Below are 25,099 nucleotides of genomic sequence, written 5' to 3' on the forward strand. Positions count from 1 at the left end.
GACTAGAGGTCTCAGGGTTTCTTAGGAGGATTTATTTATCCAGCTAATACACGGCCTAAGAGGGACGCCCGGGTGTCAGCTGTTGAGTATCTGCCTTTGGCCCAAGTTGTAATCCCGGGGTCCTGGGATTGAGTCCCACATCAGGCTCCCTGCAAGGAGCCTGCTTCTCCCTCTATGTCTCTGCCTTTCTATGCTTCTCAATAATGAATCTTTAAAAGAAAAAAAATACATGGCCTGAGGGAGGAGACCAGGTGAGAAGGTACTATTACAGGGATCACATGAGAATGGTGGTGGTACAGAAGACGGGGGACAAAGTGGACTCTGGATAGTCTCAAAGTTGAGGCAATGGGCTGTTTGAAGGTTACTATACAGAGTAGTTAACCCCTTTCCCACACCTCAGCTCCCACTTCCCAGCTCCTTGCAGCTGCATTACCAGTTACCCTTCCTCCAACCTCTCCTGCCCACCTGGCCTGCCACCACCACCAGTCCCTACCAGAGAAGACAGGAGGTGGAGCTTCTGAAGAAAACTGGAGAAGTGACTCAGGGATGATGTAGAGATCTCCCAGGTAATGGTTTTCTAAGTCTTCATTTCTGTGTTTTTTTAAAAAAATTTTAATTTCTTCCGAGACACACAAAGAGAGAGGCAGAGACATAGGCAGAGGGAGAAGCAGGCTCCCTGTGGGGAGCCCCATGTGGGACTCAATCCCAGAACCCCAGGATCACACCCTGAGCTGAAGGCAGATGCTCCACCACGAGCCACCCATGTGCGTTTGCAGAACATTGTAAATACCTTTAAGCAGTCAGCACAATGGCCAATAGCCTTTTGCCCCCTTCAAATACACCAAGCTCCTTCCCAATTGCACCAGCTGTTCTCTATTGAAGCTACCCCTAGAACCTCCACCAGATGCCTGCTTCCCCCTTCTCCACCCCAGGAGGATGAGCTGTCCCATCCCCCCCCCCCCCCACACACACACACACACATCTGCATCCCTAGAGAGCCCTGGCTGAGTGGCTTCCAGTAGCATTTGGTCAATAGGCAGCACCAACAGATCCAACAAAGGGATTTCTGACTCCTTATCCTGGCGATGCATCTCAGGGATTAGCTGCCTCCCACAGTGAGCCCAGCTCCCAGCAAGGAAGCCTTCCTTAATGTCTCTTTCTCCCCCAACATCTAGGAACATGATCTCCCCTGGCCATCCTTGCTCTGGAGGCAGTCATGGCTTCTGGCTGTGGGTAGTCTTACCAAGGCCTCACCGTTACTTGTTCTTCAAGGTGGCTCACATCTCTAAGTAACCCTCTCATTAATATTTCAACTGAACCCTCCAGGCCAAATGCTATTTCCTGCCCCAACTCTGACCAGTTCGCCATCTCCAAGCCTTTTTAGGCAACTTGTTCTCTCTACCCAGCACACGCTTCACTCAGCTCTTTGTACAGCCAGCTCCTTCCAGTGGTGTCAAACTTCTAGTGCCTCCTCAGAAGGGCTTCCCTAACCAGAGTCTACCAGAGCCCATTCTTCCAACACTCTCTAGCACTTTCCACTTCCTCCAAAGGAAGCTCCTAAGAGCAGGAACTTGGGTGGGCAGTCTTGTTCACCTTGTATCCAGTATACCACACAAAACAGCAGGAGTTTTTGTAAATAAAGGAACTGGGTTCCAAATCAAACTTAACTAAATTCCTTCAAGTTTATTTATGAAAGGCAAGAGAGTCCCCAGAAAAATGTCAGTTCTCAGGATGTTAGTTGCAATAAGCACGTGAAGATCCTTTAAAAGGAATGCACACCTGCCTTGTAGAACAATTTCTTCAGCGTATTCTTGCCTTTAACAGTTCTCCACTTTTTGTAGCAATGCCACGATCAGTGATATTCCCACACGGGACACACTCCTGGGGTCTAATCAGATGACGACCTAGAGTGTTTTCAATGCCTCGGAGATAGCTCTGATTCCTACTACTCTCCAGAAAGCAACTGCAAATATGAGAATTAAGTTATTATACAGTAACACAGGAATAGCCTGGAGCTGATTTTTTCTAAAAATTAAGACCCATCAAGCACAAATAACATTTAATTGCAACACACAACCACCAGAGCCCAAAGGCCCAAGAGTATGAATGTGACCTAAAGGAAAACTCATCTGATCAAAAATCTGATTACGGAGCAGAAAAGGAATAGGAGACAATCTGATCAATTAGCTGAAGTAAATGAATTTTCATGTTAAGCTTTTCTAATGATCACTTCGACAAGAATTAGAGCTAAATACATGCCCCAAATAATTTTACGTAAAATCTTAGCTCTAAGTTAATATATTCAGCTGAACACGTCTTATCAATGATTTTATTTCCATTTTCCACATAAATATACTGAGAATTCCCAGAATGCAGCTCAATAATTACATGTATTTCAATTTTTATTAAAAATGAAAGAAATCCAGGAGAATTATTTCTATACAACTATACAATGTTTTACGTGCCTTCCCTATTCCTATTAAAGCTTTATGTTTCAAATGTCTACATGATATGTGCTTACACAGGCTTGAGATTCAAACTTTATCACACACATGACATTAGCAGCCTTAATGCACAATCACCCACATAACACAGTGTATGTGTTTAGTTCAGCCTGTCATAAAGTGCTATTCATTGGTGGGAAAGTAACAAAGCCTACTCAATACTGAACTTCACCACAGTATTTCCTACTTGAGTTGGGGGAAGAAAAGCTAATTTGATGCTACCAGCCTAAGTAATAGATTTCCATTTAAAAATACATATGAAAAACAAATAAGGAAACCAAATAAGGCCTGAGGTTTTGGTTGGTCTATCAAAACAGATCAAAAGCATTTCAAAATCATTAGTGCTATGATATATAAAAGTCTAGTTTCTGAACGTTTTAATGTCCAAAAAATGAGCAGTCTAAATAAAAACCATCTAAGTTAAAGACACCTTTCAAAAATGAATGTAAAATTTCAATTAAAATATTAATTCTGCAAATCAGAACTTTTAAAAGGGTACAGTCCTATGATTTTTGTTATTATTCCTCAACAACTAGATTTGTATTTTACTTACTTTTACAAAAGCTTATTACCAATGGACCATAGAAAATAACATCCAATGACCAGTTACTCTACATTTTAGAATAATTTAATGACATTAAAGATATATCATGAACTTTCCAAACATGTAAACATAAAACAGGACAATCTGATATATAATAATGGTGCCAAAAAATGAAAATCATAGGACACGATAAGAGAGCAAAAGAACAACTATGCCAAATATCAGTGTATCTTCACTACTATTTGTGAAAAATAAATTATTTGGTATTTTCATTGAGTAAGTAGCTCAGATATTTTCACTAAGAAAAACTGAAGAGAAATTTTAATGAAGTGAGAAGTTTTGTGTGTTAGCCAAGAACTTTTGTGTTTCCTGCCAAAAACAAAAACAAAAACAAAACCATGTTCAACTACACATGCAGGAATGGGCATCACAGCTAAGGAAACTCTTAAAAATATCCTTAAAAATACAATTTGTAGTCTTAAAAGAAAAAAAAAACAATATTCATTTCCCAGGGAATATACTCTGAATCTCAGTTATACACCTCAAAATACAGAATTCTCCATTTAAATATACTACCGTTTCTCTGGTCTTTTTACCTATCTCTAACTTGTTTTCCTATGAAAAACATATGCAAGACACAAGGCTAAGTACTAATTTCTATCCATAAGGCATCTAAAAAATATCTTTTTTTAAAGACAAACATGATACAAAATGAAAAACCAAACACAACACAAAAACATAATAATAAATACTTTTGAATCCCTTCCCCGCCCTCAAAAAGAAATGTGCCTATCAGCAACATGGCTGACATAAATAAATTAGATTTCCTGTTCATAAAAAAAAGAAAGACAATCCAGTTACAGTCAACCAGGAGAGTGTCTTGACTCCCATGGCTTGTGAAAGGCAGGACAATGACACGGAAAAGGCAAAACTGTTTAGGGTTTCTGATTTAAGAAGAAACACACACACAAACAAGTGTGGTCACAGACTACTTAGATGATATGTAATTAGTTACGAAGGTTACACCAAGGCATTATTCTGCTCCTCTCTTCCACCCTAAGTCACATCAGATGCTTAATCTACATGTGCTCTTGGTATTCTAGATACTTTGCCGTGATGGGTTCCTCAAGTTGAATTCCTCCACTGCCCATTAATGCAAATGCTGGGTACATTGTGTGCGAACAGTCCACCTGACGCTCATAAAGGCATTTCATGTGATCCATGTCATAGAAAGCCACTCTGCCTTTATCATAGTCAAGGAAAATCCCTATACTTGTTGGCATGGGAAGAACCCTATTCTCAGGTTCATTGGCAGAAGTGGCTGACTTGGGTATGAAAAACTTCTTCATGCCTATGGTGACCAGAGTGAACGGCTGGGAAGAATCAAAGCAGGCATCTTCACTTCCGCTGTCATGGCCGCTGTCTTGCTCATATCTAGAACACAATACACAAAGCAGTCTTAGCTGTGTCGTCATCCACAAAGCATTTTCATGAGATAATACACATTGCTTTGAAATTAGACTGTGTGTCAAAAACTCTCTATTAAAACACAAATCAATTAAAAACATCTGGACTACGCATTGCCATTTAGAAATTATACCAGAGACTCAGCCCCAAATTTCCTGTCATGAAATATCATAAAACATCTCTATATACATTCAGATAAGAAAAATAATAAAAACCTATAAAATAATTCAAGACTCTGGCCTATCAAAAATGAACTAGGGGAGGGATGCCTGGCTGGCTCAGGCCGTGGAGCACTGGACTGTTGGTCTTGGAGTAATGAGTTCAAGCCCCACATTGGAAGTAGAGATTCTTTAAAATAAAATAGATAATAATAAAATGGGGGGAGAAAACTGAAGGGAACTGTCACAGATTAAATTAAATGTGTGCCCTAATGCAAGGAATTACCAACTTAGAGTGAAATACAAAACAATGCAGGAGAAAAAGTCATATTTCATGGTCCTAAAGACCCTATTTCTGGATTGGGATTTCTACATGGATCTAGGTAAGCAAGCAGGAAGGTTTCTTTCCCAATATCATACAACAGTAGCAGCTTATATAAATTTTTGATACAAAGGTTCTTCCATTTTCTTCTTATGCATAGTTTACTTTTTATATATTTGTAATTATACTAAATCAATGCTTTTATTTATTTTTTTAATCTTATTTTTATTTTATTTTTTTTAATTTTTATTTATTTATGATAGTCACAGAGAGAGAGAGAGAGAGAGGCAGAGACACAGGCAGAGGGAGAAGCAGGCTCCATGCACCGGGAGCCCGACGTGGGATTCGATCCCGGGTCTCCAGGATCGCGCTCTGGGCCAAAGGCAGGTGCCAAACCGCTGCGCCACCCAGGGGTCCCTAAATCAATGCTTTTAATTGGGTTTTCTCACTTCTAATATTTTTTCTCACTTCTGGTATTTCCGATGTTACAAGCTCTTTAAAACATTATTAATACTAATATTCTATCAATATTCTAGGCCTGTGGTACTATGTTTAATTAACCATGTCCTGGTTACAATTTCTCACACTTGTGCCAAAAGCTTTTTCTATCAACTCAGATGATTAACTGGGGATTCTGTTCACACCAGGGGTCAAACATTATCTACGTGGGCCAGTAGACCTTATACCATCTAAAACAACAAAACCATATGAACTCAGTCAAATTAACCAATCTCTTAAGAAACTGGAATTCTTTGATGTGGAAACCTGTTTACCATGACCCAATTTTATCAAGTACTTACAGGGGCGTTTAAAGAAATTGTGTCCCATAACACAAGAACAAATTCTTATCAATTCTGAACTATGCGGGGGCATCTGGATGGCTCAGTGGTTGAACTTCTGCCTTCAGCTTAGGATATGACCCTAGAGTCCCAGGATCGAGTCCCACATTGGGTTCCCCGCAGGGAGCCTGCTTTTCCCTCTGCCTGTGTCTCTGCCTCTCTCTCTGTGCCTCTCATGATTAAATAGATAAAATCTTTAAAAAATTCTGAACTATGGCAACTAGAAGCACTTCACCATCCATGTGAGTAATTCTTATTACAGAATTAAGGTAACTGATACAAGAAACTTTGAAAATTTAAAACAGCAAGGCACAGTCAAGAGGTATCCAAAACAGGCTCAGTTCGTCATGGCACCAGAAATTAACCACTAAGTCTCATTAGTCACTGTGGGAATGTAAGCCAACCTGGCACGCCCAGAGCACCTGACTCTAAGGAATGCACTCCAACTGCAATAAGTAAACCCAAGTGGATTTCCTGTCTTGCTAAACACAGATATTTACTTTTATTGTATTTTTTAAATTTTATTTATTTATTTGTGAGAGACAAGGAGAAACAGGCTCCATGCAAGGAGCCCCATACGGGACTAGATCTCAGGACTCTGGGATCACGCCCTGAGCCAAAAGCAGACGCTCAACTGCTGAGCCACCAAGGCAATCCCAGATATTTACTTTTAAAAGAATCATCGAAAAAAAAAAAAGAATCATCGAATTCTAGATCAGTACAAGAACCTACCTTGGACTAACTGCATCCCGGGGAGACCGGAGCCACTCCTGTAGCTTATCACTGGAAGCAACTCCTGCTTTTACCAGGTACGAATACGGCTCCACACGGAAGGCCCAGAAGTGCTTCCCCTTGGTAATCCCAACGTCTCCAATGATATAGTCCAAGCTTGTGTAATAACCCACTTGGATTCGCTCCGCAGCGAGCAGGAGATTAAACCCGGCTCTGCTCTCCACGCGGTCTCTCTTCAGGTTCAGCAAGAGGTGTTCATTATTATAGCCACATTTCTCATCAAAGAGGAAACTGAAAACTGTAAAGAGACCTTAAAATTAGCCTGATCACTACGTAATTGCATTTCTGTAATTGGTGGTTAACACGATCGGGCTCTGAACCAGAAATGTCTGAAAAAGCTGTGAAGAGGCATGTTTCACAATACCCTCGACAAACTGTGACAAACCAAATCCCTGACTGGGAAATCACTTCCAATAGATTCTCTCTACCTGAACGTCCTCAGAAATATCAAAAGGCAGAAGGAAGTATTTTAAGCATATGAGAAAACCAATGAGTGTGGTTCCTTGCAACAGTTACAGATCTCTTCTAAATATTTTACAAATGGATCTGTCCCTTTTCTCCTTAAAACGAGGGGTTGTACATTTTCATAATTATCAATACATTTTCCTAAACATGTATTCCACATTTTATAAATTTGGAAAACATGAGCAATTGTGATAGAGGCTTTTCCTTATCCATCAACATGGCAGACATGAGACATGGTGCATGGTATTTTAAAAAGGCAAAAGTTTTGGGGTTAGAGAGATGAGTTTTAATTCCTGCTCAAGGATTTAAATGGAGTTTTTTTTTAAGATTTTATTTATTTACTTGACAGAGAAAAAGTGAGCATGAGCAGGGGAAGAGGCAAGCAGAGGGAGAGGGAGAAAAAGATGCCCCAGTGAGGAGGGAGTCCAATGCAGGGCTCGACCCCAGGACCCTGGGAATCACGACCTGAGCCAAAGGCAGACACTTAACCCACTAAGCCACACAGGCGCCCCTTAAATGGAGTTTAACAGAACTTTCAATTTCTTCAACCACAGATTGGACATAATGCCACTCTCCTGAGTCTCTATCAACTCATATCCATTAAGCAAGGACAATTGGCTGTTAGCCCCAAAGTGGAAACAATTCAAAAGTCCATCAACACATGAATAGATAAATCCAAACAGTAGAATAGTATTCAGCCTAAAAAGGCAAGAAATTCTGGTTCATGCTTCAACATGGTTGAAGCTCCAAATATGCCAGGCACAGAAGGATTATTAGATCCACTTCTATGAGGTACAGACAATGAAGAATTATTATCAATCCACTTCTATGAGGTACAGGCAACTCATAAAGACAGAAAGTAGAAAAGAGGCTCCCAGGCTCTATGGAGAGGAGGGATGGGGAGTTTGTGTTTACTGGGCACAGAGTTTCATCTGGAAAAAATGAAGACATTCTAGAGATGTGAGTGGTGGTGGCTCTACAACACTGTGGATGTACTTAATGTCACAGACCTGTACTCTTAAAAATGGTCAAAATGGTAATTTTTAACTGTATCATAATTTAAAAAAAAAAGTCTATAAAGCAAGCTAAAGTCATTCTCCATACGTAGGCTGACCATTCTTCCTGGTAATGTCTGCTGTCCTGCCATAATAATTCCTGCTTCCAATCTCAAGCCTCCCCATTTGCAAATTTTTTTTTTTTAAGATTTTATTTTTTTATTTGATAGAGAATGTGCGCACATGCACAAATAGAGGGGAGGGACAGAGGGAGAGGGAGAAGCAGGCTCCTCACTGAGCAGAGTCAGACGCAGGACTCGACCCCAGGGCCCCGGGATCATGACCTGAGCTGAAGGCAGATGCTTAACCAACGGAGCCACCCAGGCACCTGGCAAAATATATTTTAATGGTCTCCCAATTCACACAGCTCCTCTCAGAGAAAAGCTAATCAACTTTGGGGGCACCCGACTGGCTCAGTCAGTGGAGCATGCAACTCTTGATCTCAAGGTTGTGAGTCTGAGCCCCACAGTGGGTGTGGAGATTCCTTAAAAATAAAATATTAAATTAAAAAAAAAGACAACTTTGAACATGTCCTTTCTTGCTTCCCCTTCCACATCACTATTTAAAACAGCAGCTACTTCCAGGTTTTTTTTAATTCCACTTTCAGTCAGAGAGCTGAGAAAAGAAAGGGGAAACTGAATAGATGATAAAAGGCAAATTCATTTAATATTTGCAAATCCATCCTCAGACTCTACTGGATTTTATTCAAATTGAAGGAAGACAATTTTAGCCACCCCTAATTTGTATCTGTATTCTCTTTTTTTTTTAAATTGGCCACAACGTGCATGAAAAACAAGTAGTGGTCAGTCTGCTATGGACAAAAGGGGAAGGAAAGACAAGAGTGTACAAAAGACGGCACATAAAGCCACTAAACCCAGGCAGGGGCAATAGTCTCAGATCCAACTGGAAGCACCTGGCAGGCAGTGACAACAGGCCACGGTGTCTTCCTGCTAAAGCAGAACAAGCACAGCCTTGGTTTTGCGTGTCCTTTGTCTATGGAGACCCTGCGGAGAGCCACCCACCTGGCGATTCTCATTCTATAAAAACCCACAGGCGGAAAAAAAAAAAAAAAAAAAAAAACCCACAGGCGCTCTGTAAGGAACAGCAGTGGTTTCTGACTCGGAAGGCAGGGGAAGTGGGTGGGTGTGGGGACTCTAAGTGTGGGAGGCACAGCTACCACGTGGTTCTCATAGATGCCCTTCACCCCCACGGGCCGGGAATCGCAGAGATAGAAAATCCGGACAGGTCAGAAGGAGGTTAAGTGAAATATGAAATAGTGTTTCATATTAGAACAGTAATTTTTCTACAAATCTACCAGGGTCTCGGTTATAGCTTTCTATCAGCTTATCAGAAATATGGAATTATACTATTTAAACTTGTAAGGTGGCACTGATGCTATTTTAATCTCAAATTAATAGCCCCGCTCAGTCAAATGACTTCATGTTTTTCTATTATCTGAGGTCAGGCCAAACTCGAATCCTGTTCCCAGCCTGTCTGGTGAAATTCATGTATTCGGTCTATTTCTAAATCCTTGCTGAGGATGCAATCTATTTTCTAGATTTTTTTTTTTTTTTAACACACAAGAGCTGGTTTTTCAACGCAGGTCTATCCAGAGGCACTGGCTAGGTTATTTTTTTATCAAGGTCCTTCCAACTCTCTGGCATTTTGATTCCCAGTATTCGCAATACCTGGAGCTGGTGGAGTATGAAGAATCAGCTCCCTGCTGCAAGGACTGCAGATTGAACCCTTGTAGGCTCTTACTCTGAAAGCATAGTTACAATTGCTTTCCAGATCTGAAATGACTTTACTGGTGCCACACACTTCTATCTCGTTCCAAGACAGCATTTCTTCATCTCTGTTAATCTTCCGATATTCGAGGACATAGCTATCAGCTTTATCCTTTTCTGGATGGTACCAATTTATCAGAGCATTGTTATAAACTTTGCTCTGTTCCTCGTTGATCTCTGGCACGTCTATGCCTGAAAGTGTTAAGAAACAAAAAATGTTAAAATATCGATACATATTGGAATCTGGACATTCATCAATAAAAACGAGGTACTGACAATACTTCAGTCATTTCTGTACTGTCCAAGTGTTTTCCAAATTTGCAATACTATGTATCAGAGAAAGAGTAATTCTGGCGATGTACAACAGCATGGATGGATCTTGTGGACCTGCAAACTGAAATAAGCCAGACATTGAGAGACATAATACTAACTGCATGATGCCACTCCATGAGGAATCTAAAAGAGCTGGATTCACAAAATCAAAGACTGGAATGCTGGCTGCCAGGGGCTGGGGTGAGGGAGAAATGGGCAGGAATTAATCAGGAGGCATAAAGTATCAGTCAAGCAAGACAAATAAACTTTAGAGATTTCAGTACTCAGTCAACAACACTATATTCCACACTTAGAATTTGTTAAAAGAACAGATCTCAAGGCAAGTACTCCTCCCACAAAATTTACAATGACAAACAATAAGCAATAAGGATTTTTAAAGATATATTTAGGTTGATAACTGAAAGGGTGAAGGATGAAAAGACAAAAAAAGATTCAGTTTCAGCTTTACATGTTATATTAATTCTGAAACACCATAAATTAAAGTTTTTAAGCATTTGCCTTTAACTTCCACTTACTAACAGCACCAGACTTGACATTTTTAATCTGTGTCCTATAATAAATATTTTTTAATCTAAGTTTGGTGAGTATAACAAAGTTCAGTGAAACATTATACACAACTTTCATATTTTCTTCAAAGAGTTGTAAAGCAATTTAATGAATTTTTCTTGGCATAAACATGATACATAATATTTTTTTGTAAGAAAATCAGAAACTTCATAAAACACACTTTAAGTAACCTGAAGATAATCACTACAATAATTTTATACAGATCCTGCCAGTTCTTTTCTCCCAATGGCATTATGCTCCATGGCTATATCAACATTTTAACAATTTTCAGAAATATGTTTCTAGTTTTTTTTTTTTCATGAAAAATACAATACAAAAAGTATCGCAGCTGAAGCTTTGTGCATATGCATAATCCCTTCCATAGAAGAAATTCCAATAAGCTTAACTGCTTGGGACAAGCTATAAAAGTCACACACACATAACACATATTTATATCAAATGAGAGATTCTATGAAATGAAAATAAAAGTCTCCCTCTGGCCTCCCCCAGACATATATAAGCAAAAGAGAAGCATGTCTGGATATGGTACATTCATGCAACTGAATGTTCTACAGCTATAATGAGATCTGGAAAGTCATTCAAAATATATTTGGTGGGGGAGGGGGAAAGCTAGTTAAAAAATAACATGACTTGTATACTCCACCCCACACCCCTTTCTTTTCTTTTTTTTGAAACATAGCTTACTAAAAAATGTGCATGCAGGAAAACAACGAGACCATCCATCAGTCAGAAGCTGGGTAACTACTTTTCATCCTCATCCATCCACTCTGCTGGTTCTTTTGGTTAGACACTGGTCTAACCCAAGATCAACCTTCACCATCATCCTTCCAAGGACTGTTTTTGGGATCCCCCCCCCCCGCCCAGGGGAGATAGGACCTTGTACTCCTAAATAAACTGGCTTGTATATGGAAAACAATTCAAGTTTACATTACATGAAGAAGAATCAGCATTTGAAAGAGTAACAAGTACAGATATGGGAAAACAAGATTGTCATAATAAACAAGACAAGCACATATCCAGGGGTGCCTAGTGGGCTCAGTCAGTTAAGCAACTGGCTCTTGATTTCAGCTCAGGTCATGATCTCAGGGTCCTGGGATCCATCCACATGTCAGGCTCCTCACTCAGTGAGGAGTCTGCTTGAGGATTCTCTCTCTCTCTCCTTCCCCCTCTGCCTCTCCCCCTCATTTGTGTGCTCTCTAAAATAAATCTTAAGAAAAAAAAAAGATAAGCACATATCTGCAAGAAGATTCAGGTATAGATTCGAAAGAAAGTCAGTCATAATAATAATCCTTTAGAGTTTTTAGCTTTAAAACTTTCTTTCCCCCCTTTTTTTAAAGTAGGCTCCACTCCCAGCATGGAGCCCAATGTGGGGCTTGAAGTCACAATTCTGAGATCAAGAGCTAAGATCAAAACACTCTAACTAAACCCCAAGTGCCCCAAGAATTTTTAACTTTTAACGGGACAAATTTCCTCCAGGTGACTGTACAAATCTACACATTGATACCTCTACAGTCATCAAACTCTATACTATTCTAAGGACTATTAATTATCCACCATAAGAGAAATTGGAGGAAGATATGAACAGGGTGAGAAGGGAAAAAGTAAAGGAAGACCTCCCTGCTGGGGAACAGCAAAACACAAGCATAAGTGAGTGCTATGGACCCAAAATTCATATGCTGGGGTTCTAATCCCCAGGACCTCAGAATGTGACTTTATTTGGAGAAAGAAGTCTTTAGAGGTAATTAAGTTAAAATTAAGTCACAAAGATGGGCCCTAATCCCACCATGACTAATATGACTGATATCCTCAGGAATAGAAATTTCAGAAGACCATGTGAAGGCTCTGGAAGGTGGCCATCGGCAAGTCAAGGAGAGAGGCCTCAGGAGACACCAGCCTGCCAACACTTCTGTTGTTTAAGGCATGCCGTCTGTGGAATTTTGTTTCGGCAGCACTAACAAACTAACACAGGTAAACACACATCTCAGAGTCAGTTTTAGCCTGGAGACATCATTTCTAGGTTTCCGCCCTAGAGAAACTCACGAACATGTGCAGAAAGTAACACTGATGAAGATGCTCAACACAGCAGTTGTTTACAAAGGAGAAAGAAGAGAAACGAATGGTCTCTCGGGAAGGAAACGATTTCTATACCGAAATACAATGAACAGCTAAAATATAGACCAGAACTCCGTGTAGTAACAAATATCTTCAACTTCATTTTTTGAACAATTCACAAAAGGGATGCACATGCAACGTGATGCCATTTAGACAGTGTTTAAAAACCACACAAGCCAACACAATATACTTTCTGTGCATAAAAACACGGTCTTTCGTACTGTCAAACCGAAGCATGTGTTTATCCCACATCACGAGAACCCAAATTACAAGAGCAAGCTTTTGCAGTCATCTCAAACTTACCACTAGAGAAGAAAGACAATTCTCCAAGAAGTTCTGTTTGTTTAGATGTATTAACAACATAGTCTTCAAAAGAAGTCTGAGCAGCAGGTCTAAAGCTCTTCAAAGATTCCGTAGCTTTCTGTATTCTGCAGACAGATACAGTTTATATAAAAATAACTCGTTAAAAGGCCAATCAGACTAAACATCTGCAATGTGATTAAAACAAAACAAAACACTTTGCTCTTCACATGCAGGTTAAGTGTGCAGCAGGTGTGCGCATAGAGTGCAGCCTTAGGAACCCCTGAGAGTTTGGGATGAAACAGAGTATTTAATGACATTGCCATGGAGATTCTAAATCCAAAGCAACATACCTGAGGTGGAGTTGTTTTGCTGTCTGCACAAAACAGGACTGATCTGTCTCCTTCAGCACTTCTTGGGCATAGCCCACAAGCCCATTGTTCTCTAGAAGCCCCTGATACTCTTCCACTTGAGTCTGAAATTTGTCTAATCTTAGTTTCTTAGAAGCATCAATTGCCTTCAAAACAGATGATTTCCTCTCTTCTAGAATTTCAAAGAGCTTTTCAAAATGTGTGATGGCTTCTTCTTTCGCTCTTTCTCCGTTACACTATTATTAAACAAGCAAAGAGTTACCTCATCTGCTAAATCCAAATGTCTTTTCTCAAAATAACCAACATTTAATTTTGTCTGAGTCTGACATCTTCAGAACAATAATTTGGCATCAACTACACTGAGCAGGGGGCATGATCACCAGCTTTTATTTAGACATCCTTTCTAATTTTGTGATACTGTACTCTCCGCAAGTTTTACTCTCCAAAGTTCAGCAATAAACAAATAAACAACCTGCAACATTGTATACAAGGGAACTGGAGGCAGAAATTAACTGATTTAAACAAAGACACAGTATAACACAATTCTGGAGTTTTTAATTGATTTTTAAAATATTTTTTATTTTATTTAAAACAATTTTTTTAGTTTTTGATCTCTAATTCAGGTTACTTTTGACCTTTTCTATGCTTTTTCAATTTTTTAAGAAAAATGTTAAATCACAGCTATGACACTCAGGAAAATGATGTCCTTTAACTAAGAAGAGTGTGACTCTTCTCTTTGAATTGATAGAATTGAATTAGAATTAAATCCTGTGTGACTTTATGCAAGCTATGGAACTTCTGTATGCTTAAGTTTTCCTCTTCTGAAAACAGGGGATGAGAGAAGCCATTTGGGTTTTAAGGAGCGGGGTTGTGGGGGGTTTTGTGTTTTTTTGAAAAGATTTCATTTATTCTTTCATGAGAGACACAGAGACATAGGCAGAGAGAGAAGCAGGTGCCCCGAGGGGCGCCCAATGCGGGACTCAATCCTAGCACCCCAGGATCACGACCCAAGCCAAAGGCAGACACTCAACCACTGAGCTACCCAGGCATCCTTGGGCTTTTTTTTTTTTAAGACTGAAAAATATTATTTACATAAAATGCCCACCACAATGGCACATACACTGTACACACACAGTATTATTATACTCACTGTGCACGCAGCTCTTCCTCTACTTTGTCATAAAATGACCCTGTTTGTAGTGCTTATGAAACATTTTGAATGTCCATAAAATCAGAGACCAACTTGATTTTGAAAATAAGACCAGCAGAGCACACATATGCCACCATCATCACAGACCCATAAGCAGCAGCCAACAGAAAAAAAAAAAAAAAATGTCTTCAAACACATTCTTAAAAGCTGACAACATATGGAAGAAGTGCATTGTGCACTTTCCAATGGCTTCTGGCCAACATTTCTAATGAAAGGAAATTTTTTCCAGATTCCCTTCTCTGCTTCCTAAACCCAACAGGCAAAAAAAAAAAAAATTTAAAGGGCGGGCAGGAGGGAAAGAAGGTTGGGGGACAGAGGGTGGTGACATTTTGGTAGCTGAATTTCAGTGATACATCACAATATTAAACTCAAAAGATCATTGCACACAGGTAAAAAGGGTGATTTTTTTCCAGCTAAGTGTAACTATATAGAAAAAAAAGTGTCGCAGTCCTCACCAAGTAAAAGTCAAGAATGCAGACCAATTCTCCAGTGTGTGAAAGATTCTTGCTAACAGGCTCACAGAGGTAGCTTAGGTCAAAGGTACATAAGAAAGCTAAAAATGTCTCCAGGATCTCAAGGACTTGATGTCTGCATGAATACTGATGGGAGAGTTCCTCAGTTTTCAGCCTACTGAATCACAAACTCAGCAATGGGTACTGAGGATCCCTTGTTTCAGGGATACAGCATGACTGAGGACCAGTAGTAAAAGAAACCTAAAATGACCAAAGATTCAATCCTTGAAGCAACCTCCTATGGAGGTGATTACCTGCCAAGGGCTGGAGGGTTGTACCACAGTGAGAGAGCTGGTCCATCAGACAAAAAGAAGTACAACAAAGTCCCACTTTGCAAGTACATGGAAAAACAACTTACTCAACCTGGGGAATGCAATCAGCCAGTAGCAGAAAAAGAGTATTAAGAACAAGAGCAATGCCGGCGATATGGCACTAATTTGCATAATTTCCCAATTTTTTTCCACTCATTTTGGAAAATAAAATTTCAAGCCATTAACAGTCTCATACTAGCCAAGATATTTTTATATTTCATTGTAACTTCTAAAGTGACCAGGAGTAATGGCTCTTCAGTTATTTCAAAGAGATAAAAGAAACAGGCAGCAAAATCAATGCAGAGTATTTGGAATTTTAAAACAACCCAGTCCTTATCCTCTTTTACTTGATTTTTAAAATGCTGTCAATTTTCTCCATTTTTAATTGAAATATATAATATATAAACAGAAAAAATGTATATTTAAGTATGGAGATCGACCAATCTTTGCAAACACACACATGTAGCCCACATCCCAGTAAAGTAAAGGAGTATTATCTGGATCCCAGACGCCATCCCTTAGAACCTTTCCAGACACCCACCCTTCCCCTCCTCACCTTTCAACAATGCCTATCCTGAATTCTAACAAGAAAGTCCAGTTTTACCTTTTTTGGTACTTTTTATAAAGGGGAATCACGTAGTTGGTATTCCTTTGTCTCTGGCATCTTTCTTTCAATATTATTGCAAGATTTAGCTACACTGTTGCATAGAGTTGCAGATCTTCATTCTTACTGCTGATCATATTCCACTGCTGATGAATATTTGGATAGTTTCCACTTCTCAGCTATTAGACTGCAGCTATGAACATTCTAATGTTCATTCTAATGTGTGTCTTTTGACAAATGTATCAGTTATACACTTGGGAACAGCAGCATTTTAAGTCAACATATATAGTATACTTTAAATGCAATCTGTTAATTTTGTACAATACAGATAAATTGCCAAAGCTATCATTCACGTTATGTCCCTACTTGTGAGATCGTAACCGCCACGTAAAGGGTTAGTCTTTCTCTCCCCTGTGCTTCAGTATCATTTAATCACCACCTCTATCAGCCACTGATCACACATTGTAACTTGTATTTTATACTTGTTTTCCTAGTCCCAGAAAAGCAGGGGTGAAATCTAATGCAACTCTGTACTCCCAGCTCATTTACTAGCCTCCAGATTTTACGAATGAATAAATTCTCTAGATGGATAAACAAAAATACGCAAACCAGTTTGTCACTTACCTCTGTTTCTTTCATTAGCAAGTTTAGTTCAGAAATTTGACTCTTCACCTGGCTCTCCTTGCCAATAAGGTAATCAATATCCTTTGAAAGTTTTTCCTGTTAGAACAGATCAGTAACACAAATAAGCAGAAATTTAACAAAGGCCCTGCAGATCTACCTTTCTTCCTTCTTTCCTTCTTTGTGCTTTTATTTTCTTACACACCACTCTTTCGCCTGTGATGAACAGGCAGTAAAATCAACCCTGACGAGTCTCGTTACTAACCCAGGGTTAACTGTTCCTGGCCTTGAGCATGGGGACCCGCGGATCTATGAGAGATGAGAAGCAGGCTGAGTAAAAGAACAAGGCAGTGATGCTCAGATGAGTCAAAAAAACGGAATACATAAATAATACATTTTTGTTGTCTTTTCATCATTCCCAGTGGTCCTAGGTTTCTAAGTAAATGCTAGAAGAGCAATTCAAATAGGATTGTCTTCCATCAGATTTTATAATTCATGCTTTCTCTGGCCACACACACACACACACACACACACACACACACACACAAAGAACACAGACCCTTCCAAAATGAATTGCACATCTCAGCCCAGACTAGATATTCATTAAATAATCACACAAAATAATGAAAATATAGATTTATAAAAATAGAGCTAAGCTTCCAGAGCTCACTGAAGAACTTATTTATAAAGTAGTGATTTTGAAGTTAGCCTGCTCACCATAGAGATAACATTGTGGGCTTTGGTGCAATCCCTACTTTAACCCAGAAAAAAGAATGTGTGTGACTGAAGGATATTAAAAATCCAAACAACCAACCCTTGAAGCACCATGGGGTACAAAGTTTTAAGAGACACATGTATGCAGAGTCTAAATCAGAACATCATCCAGAAAATGCCACCCAAGCTGGAGCCCTGACAAGAGGACCTGGGCATTTCTCAATCGTTGCTGCTGCTCTCAATTAAAGGGTGGGTAAGAAAAGAAGGCCAGAGATCTAACTTTTTGGAATTCAAGAAGTAAATCTCTACCTATATAGTTTCCCTCTTTTCTCATTTAGACCACGTGATAGAGTAAGAGAACATATGTTGAAATGGATATGACAGGCCCATGGCAGGACCAGTCTTCAATTCTCTGGAGCACCCAGTAATCGACACACTGAGTTGCCTTGATGGCTCACTGCAGGGCCAGAAGAAGGACCCATGGGTAGAGGAATAAGATTCCTGAGGGCAGGATAGGACCAGAAAGAACCTGTGGGTGGTCAAGGACAGCAAGAGACATGAAATCTCATGTCTTGACTCACATTTTACAGATGAGGAAACCAGAGCTAAGTGCAGAGAGTACACAGTCAATACGAACTAGAAGGTTCCTCGCCATGCAATCCACCGACCATGATTCTGCAGGCTGAGAGATGCTTCCTTGGCACCAAGCTACAAGGGACAGGAGAGCCCCTGAAATGCCATCCCATCAGGCTCCTGCTGGGACCAAAGGTACAAGGGACCAGGGGCTGTACCCCTTGTCACTACAGCAACAGAGGAGAACTGGGCCATTTCAAGTGACATAGGGCTTGGTGGTTAGACAGCTTACACTGGGAGTGCAGGATGGGCTGGAACAGGAAGGATGATGGAATTCAGGAACATGGAAAGTCAGAGAGCACGGGTGTTCACTGTCAGTGAGCAGTAAAGCTTAGGCAAGGTCTCCAGCCAACCATGGCCTTTAGCACCAGTCTTCTCTGTCCCCTCACAAAGACGCAGTCTGTGTCAAGATGACATGTTGGTTTGGGTTTTTTTTTAAGATTTGTTTTATTTATTTGAGAGAGACAGAGCATGAGCATGAACAGGGGAGAGACAGAGAGGGAGAAGCAGACTCCCAGCTGAGCAGGGAGCCCGATACAGGGTTCGATCCCGGGACCCTGAGATCATGACCTGAGTCAAAGGCAGATGCTTCACAGACTCAGCCACCCAGGCACCCCAAGATGACATATTTTAACCAATAATCAGTGTGTCCATTTATTCATAGGCCTCCAAAAGTATAAACACCAGACACTGATACTAGATGCTGAAAAGTGAAACATTAGCAGAAATGGTTCCCTCAGGAAATCCATCTAATAGGGGAATCAGTTTTAAATCCTTCAGCTATATTAGGGCCCCAGTTCCTTAGGAACTGACCAAAAGCTAACTGCTCAAGGACTCCAAATTTGCCCAAAGCCTTCCCCTAGGGTAGTGATTCTCAAAAGCTGGCGTGCAGCAGAGTCTCCCAAGAACTAATAAAGACCACAGAGGCCCAAGCCCCTCAAGGAGAACAGGGCCTCTAGTTTTACCAAGTGTTCCATGATTCCAGCACCCTCAAAGTCTGAGAACCACTGCCTCCTGCTTTTAGTAAGATCACTGATCCAAGGTACCCAAAGAAACAGTCAACAAAACAAGGGAGAAGGGAGAGAGAAAGGGAGAGAAATTCATTCATCAATCACACTGAATATCTCTCATAGGAGCAAGCTAGGAGAATAATAAGTATGTTCCCTGCCCCCTTAGGACATATCATTTTACTTTTAAAATTTATTTATTCAAAAAAATTTATTTATTCATGATACACACACAGAGGGGCAAAGACATAGGCAGAGGGGGAGGCACGCTCCCTGCAGGGAAACTGATGTGGGACTTGATCCCAGGACCTCGGAATCATGACCTGAGCCAAAGGCAGACACTCAACCACTGAGCTCCTCAGGCTCCCCAGGACAGATCATTATAAAGGTGATATCAGCCTTGCTATGTGTCTAAAAATGTTAAGAAGAAAATGATAAGAAGAAAAGGTATAGAATGATACATCTTGGTCAAGTGCCAAATGACTTCACCAAATATGGTAATGCTATATTCACCACAAATCTCACAAACCCCCCCAAAATACAGAAGCTGTATTACTTTCTCATTCAATGGGGACTGGTTCTAGGGGTGTTTACATTTTCTACATTTCTAAGTCTTAGTTTCCAATCATCTCATCATGATTAAAATCACAAAGTGACCCCCTTCCAGAAGAGATAACCGCACATGAACAATTATTAACTCTCTTCCAGAAATTAATGGAAATAAAGAAAAAATAAAAGTAGGAGAAACTCCTCAAGTTAACAGTCTTCAGTAAAATGTCCATTAACTACTAGAAAGTGGACAACTGAAGGAAGATGAACTAACAACCAACCTCCTTAATGAGAGCCTGTATACTAGTGTGAGAAGTTGAAAAAATCCTAGAAAACCCACTAACACCCAAAGTTGGGAGAAGCAAGTTGTTGAGGTGGGACCAGAAGGAGAGACAGACAGTAAATATCCCACTGTAATGCCTTTTTCAGGGTAAAACAGAATTATGAACCTTAGCTGTTCAAACTGGCCAGAGGAGATAGTAAACATGGTTTCCTATGTTGGAAGGTGGGAAGGACTCCACATCAGTCCCTATTCTGGAAGAGCGAGGCCAATAAACAAAGACAAGCTACAAAAGAGATGGAACCATTCCATCTGAAGCGTGTGCACATGCGTGCAGGTGTCTTTCTATTTTGAGATTAACAAGGGTGAGGTTCTATGGAAGCAAATACAAAAACAAAAAGCCAAGAAAACAGGTCTCATTGTAACAGAAGACTGCCAGGAGCACAATTAGCCCTCTCTGCTATTCACTATTTAGGCCAGTTCACTTGAAAGTGCTAGCGCTTTCCAAAATGGGAAGGGCACGCTCAATGAAATAACTTGGTAAAAATTCCAAAGAGACACCAGACACGACAACACAGTCTACCTGTATTAAAAGCCAAATTGAACAGATGTAGATGGGAAGCCTGGCCCTGGCTTCAGTGGTTTCAACAAACAGCAGCAACAAGATGGACAAAGTTACCCCACCACGACGATCATTTTCCTTCTGTTCTTGCAACACACAAGTGTGTAAAAATGAAAACAGTATGGGGCGCCTGGGTGGCACAGTTGATTGAGCATCCAACTCTTGGTTTTAGCTGAGGTTGTGATCTCAAGACCATGGGATCGAGCCCTGTATCAGTCTCCATGCTCAGCAGGGAGTCTGCTTGAGTTTCTCTCCCTCTCCCTCTGGCCCTCCCCCCACTATGCTCTCTAAAATAAGTAAATAAATCATTTTTAAAAAATGAAAATAATATAAACGTGTATCATGTAGCCAGCCACCTGCTTAAAACCTAAAACCAAGTCAAAAGAAAGATCTAAGGAGATCATTTTTGGCAAATGTGTCAATCAAAATAAGTTTATCCTTACTAAAAAGTGAGTAAATTGAAAACCTCATTAGGGGGCCTATTGGGGAAAAAAAAGTCTGAAACATGAATAAGAAAAGTTAATAGCAGAGTGTAAAGAGTACTATCAAAGCTTTATCCCAGGTAGCAGAAAAAGAAATTTTGGACAGCTTGGATAAGATCAGGGGACTAAAAAATAGAACAAAAATATGTCAAAAGTTAAATTTAACTAGCAAACAATGGTAACACCATGGAGGCGGGGGCGGTGCACAAGTGAGTAACAAAGCCTGGATTTACTCTCCTACCAGGAGAAATTTTAAAACCTAACAGAATATATGAAATGGCTCTCAAGACGCTGGACATCAAGGAACGCCTGGGTGGCTCAGCGGTTGAGCGTCTGCCTTTGGCTCAGGGTGTGATCCCAGAGTCCCAGGATCAAGTCCCACATCGGGTTTCCTGCATAGAGCTTGCTTCTGCCTATCTCTCTCTCTCTCTCTCTCTCTCCCTCTCTCCCTCTTTGTCTCTCATGAATAAATAAATAAAATCTTTAAAAAAAAAAAAAAAAGCCCTGAAGAGAGGGCAACAAGATGGGTCTATGGCCGTGCCCACCTTACAGCCCAGACACGGTTTCCTCCAAGGCCAGGATGGAGGAGAACTGAGATAGATCCTGGGTCTCCCATGAGTTGAGGAGACAAGGCTCAGAGTCCCGGGAGGTCAGAGCTTGTAAAGCAAAATCCCTAAGAACAGAAAGTGACAGAAAGAACTCTGAAGATGCCCAAAGGGGCTTCCTGGCTTCCTTAGCAGAGTATTGATCAATTCCCACGTGTGAGGAAACTCTCAGAAGCCAGGGAAAGAATCACCCAGAAGGATTACAAGGAACAATTTCAGGGGCTCACACAAGGCTGGGAATACTGCCTGTGACTCACCAGCCAAACCAACCAAACAAACAAAAAACAAATTAAAAACCCTCAAAAAATGCCAACAAAACTCAAAATCCAAAGGTCACTGAAAAGAGTAAAATGAGAAGAGTAATTTGGTAAAATTGGCCTTAGACTGCTGCTCTGTCCTACCTAACAAAGGTTAAAAGACCCAACAAGGAACCAATTGTTCTGAGGTAACCTGACCACACATCAGAAGAAAACTCAAGAATATCTGTGGGATATAGAAGTATCTATGGCCCAACACGGTAAAATTTACAAAACTGACCTAGTAATGACATAGGTGACAGTTAGAAGACCAGGACAATAAAACAATTATACCGTAATCCATATATTGAAAGTAGAACAAAGACTGAGCATGATAGACATATAAAAATGCAAAAGATAAAACTGTAAGTAAGAATTAGATAAAGGCCCCAAAAGGCATGTACATATTATGAAAAATAGACAGGAAATTAATTAAAATCGGTGAGATTTATGAATGAAGATACCATTTAAAAGAAAAAAGAATAAGACAAACAAAAAATAGCATTATATCACTGCCTACCTTACTTGTAGATTATCGGTCAAGTCTGAAAGTTTTCAAAGGTCCATGCATAAGGTTCAGAGATAGGAGGTAACTCTGTTTTAGCTGGTAAAGGTCCACCAGACCCTTAGTATAAATAAATTTTCCCACTACTTCTATAGGCAAGTAATAAGAATCAAGTGTCTTAACATGACTACCATCCTTCCAGGTGTGTCATTCACACACATATTTACACTCAACAGGGGTGTCATTTCCACACACACACTCAACTGGTATGTCATTTCCTCACACACTCAACAGGCGTGTCAGCTCCACACACATTCAAGAGGCTGTCATTTCCACATACGCTCAAGAGGCTGTAATTCCCCAACACATACTCGACAGGCTGTCATTTACACATACACACACCACACACACACACACTCAACAGGCTCTCATTTACACACACACACACTCAACAAGCTGTCATTTCCACACACAGACACTCAACAGGTTATGTCCACACACACTCAATAGGCTGTTATTTCCTCACACACACTCAACGGGTGTGTCATTTCCACACACACTCAACTGCAGGCACTGGGCTCACATGGGAATCATAACGGAGTGGCCTTCACCCCTCTTTCTTCAGAACCAGCTAATCTGCTGAGTCACACACACTAACAACCTCATATTAGATCACCGAGGGACCCTTTACATTGCTGACTCGTTTCAGTAAAACAAGACTACACAGCAAGTTGTTACTTTATAAAGAAAAAGTTAAAGGCAAAAGTAAAACAAAAGTTATAAGGGATTCAAAATGTAGTTCTCCAAACATACAATCCTACCTTTAAGGTTTTGTAGGCACTGCTCATAGTAGTTACCCGGTGATTGGAATGATTACCGCCCAACTTACAGAGATGACAAACTGGCCTCCGACATAATTCACAGTACATGTTTATTCTCTCCGTTTCATGTTCTGGGCACATTAAAATCTGTTGAGCACAGAATAAAGGTGTAATTAAGGGTCCTCAGAGCCTGCAGGATACTCAATATCCCAACATGCAAAGACGTGCTTTACCAAACCACTAAATAAAGCCATTTAAATGAATGAATTTTAAAAAGTGTAAAAGCATTTGGTGTATTAGTCACTATTTTTCAATTTGAGGATTCAAATGGCCAATTAAATATGCAGATATTATTTCCCCCAACTTGGTGGTAAGATGGTGACAATTCCATTGCTATCAGGTCTGCATGCTTATTCAAGACAAAAAGGCCCTCTGGCCACACTGACAAGGCAAATTTGAATGACGTGACCAGCGCTTTTGTAAGGTACCATGACAAATAACTGATAGGAACCCAAGGCCTCACCATCTTCATAAGAAATCTGCTCCTAAAGTGGTGCCTTGCTGGCTCAGTCAATAGAGCATGTGACTCCTGATCTGGGGGGTTGTGGGCTTGAGATTATTAAAAATAAAATCTTAAAAAAAAAAAAACCCTGCTAAGGAGTCTTGGAACACTTTATGATATAAGCTTCCAGATGTTTGCCTTTACATATTAATCATGTACATGATCAAATTTAGAACTGTTTTTCTTTCGTTTTCTTTTTTTTTAGTACTGTTTTTCTGATTAAAGTTTCTAACTTACTCTGTGAACTATCACTATGTATGAAATAACGAGTTTCATTTGCAAGAAAGAGATTTCTTTAGACTAGTGTGTCAATGAAATCAAAAAGTTGTCTGTGGCTCCAACAGTTCACATTTTCAGCAACCACAACTGTTTTGATAATATCAAGACACAAAGAAAATGTCCAATATGAAAAAGCCTAATACCAATATGCAGGACCAGGATAAAAACTGGAAAAAAATTGAAATTTTCCAGCATGTCCAAGTTCCTACATTCTCAAAACCATTAAATTTATTTATTTGTTCTGATTATTTTAATTCCAGTATAGTTAATACACAGTGTTACATTAGTTTTCAAAGCCACTGCATTTTAAATAAAATAGAAAATTTGGCATTCTGCAAGGAAGGATAAGAACTCAAAGTTATAGGCAAATATAAGAGACAACTTTGTAGAATTTTACTATATTTAGCATTACACTATTTAAGGAAAGTAATATTTTCCTCAATATAACCCACCTCTTCAGTTCTCCCTTGCCAATCTTTTATTGTATTTGTAAGTAGACTAAGTCTGCAAATTATATTCAAAAAATTTTTACTCAAGATTTCATGTGTTTTAAATCATAAAAGCCCAAGTGTAATAAATTCTATAATGACAAGTTCTTTCATAATGGAAAGAACTAGTATTAATCAGTTTAATTAATCTTCTGAGAGAGGCATTGAAGCCCCAAGTTGAAGTCATAAATTTTTAAAAGTCTATGACCTGGTGCATTTAAAATGAGATAAGGAACATAATAGGAGATTAAAAACTTTTTGATAAATATATTGCCACACTGACATAGTTTTAAAAAAAAGACACAGTGTGAAAGCCCAGATTGTTTCTCTTTTGATCTACCAGTCCTGGGCCACTTACTATAATGTCAGAGGGGCACCTGGC

General features: G+C 39.8%; 1 protein-coding gene across 2 annotated transcripts in view; it reads right to left on the reverse strand.

The window, feature by feature from the left end:
* Window positions 1–2,315: 2,315 nt before the first annotated feature.
* TRIM36 (tripartite motif containing 36) overlaps window positions 2,316–25,099 on the reverse strand; it is a 35,654-nt gene continuing 12,870 nt past the window's right edge. For both annotated transcript variants that reach the window (XM_025446668.3, XM_025446669.3), the window contains exons 4-10: window positions 23,389–23,535; window positions 16,878–16,973; window positions 13,599–13,852; window positions 13,249–13,373; window positions 9,835–10,125; window positions 6,567–6,864; window positions 2,316–4,482 (exon numbers count right to left, since the gene is read on the reverse strand). In XM_025446668.3, the coding sequence (XP_025302453.3) occupies window positions 4,128–4,482; window positions 6,567–6,864; window positions 9,835–10,125; window positions 13,249–13,373; window positions 13,599–13,852; window positions 16,878–16,973; window positions 23,389–23,535 (1,566 nt within the window). In that variant the 3' untranslated portion in view covers window positions 2,316–4,127. The remainder of the gene's footprint in view (window positions 4,483–6,566; window positions 6,865–9,834; window positions 10,126–13,248; window positions 13,374–13,598; window positions 13,853–16,877; window positions 16,974–23,388; window positions 23,536–25,099) is intronic.

Source organism: Canis lupus, chromosome 11 (assembly GCF_003254725.2).
Source record: "Canis lupus dingo isolate Sandy chromosome 11, ASM325472v2, whole genome shotgun sequence".
NCBI classification, from domain to species: domain Eukaryota; kingdom Metazoa; phylum Chordata; class Mammalia; order Carnivora; family Canidae; genus Canis; species Canis lupus.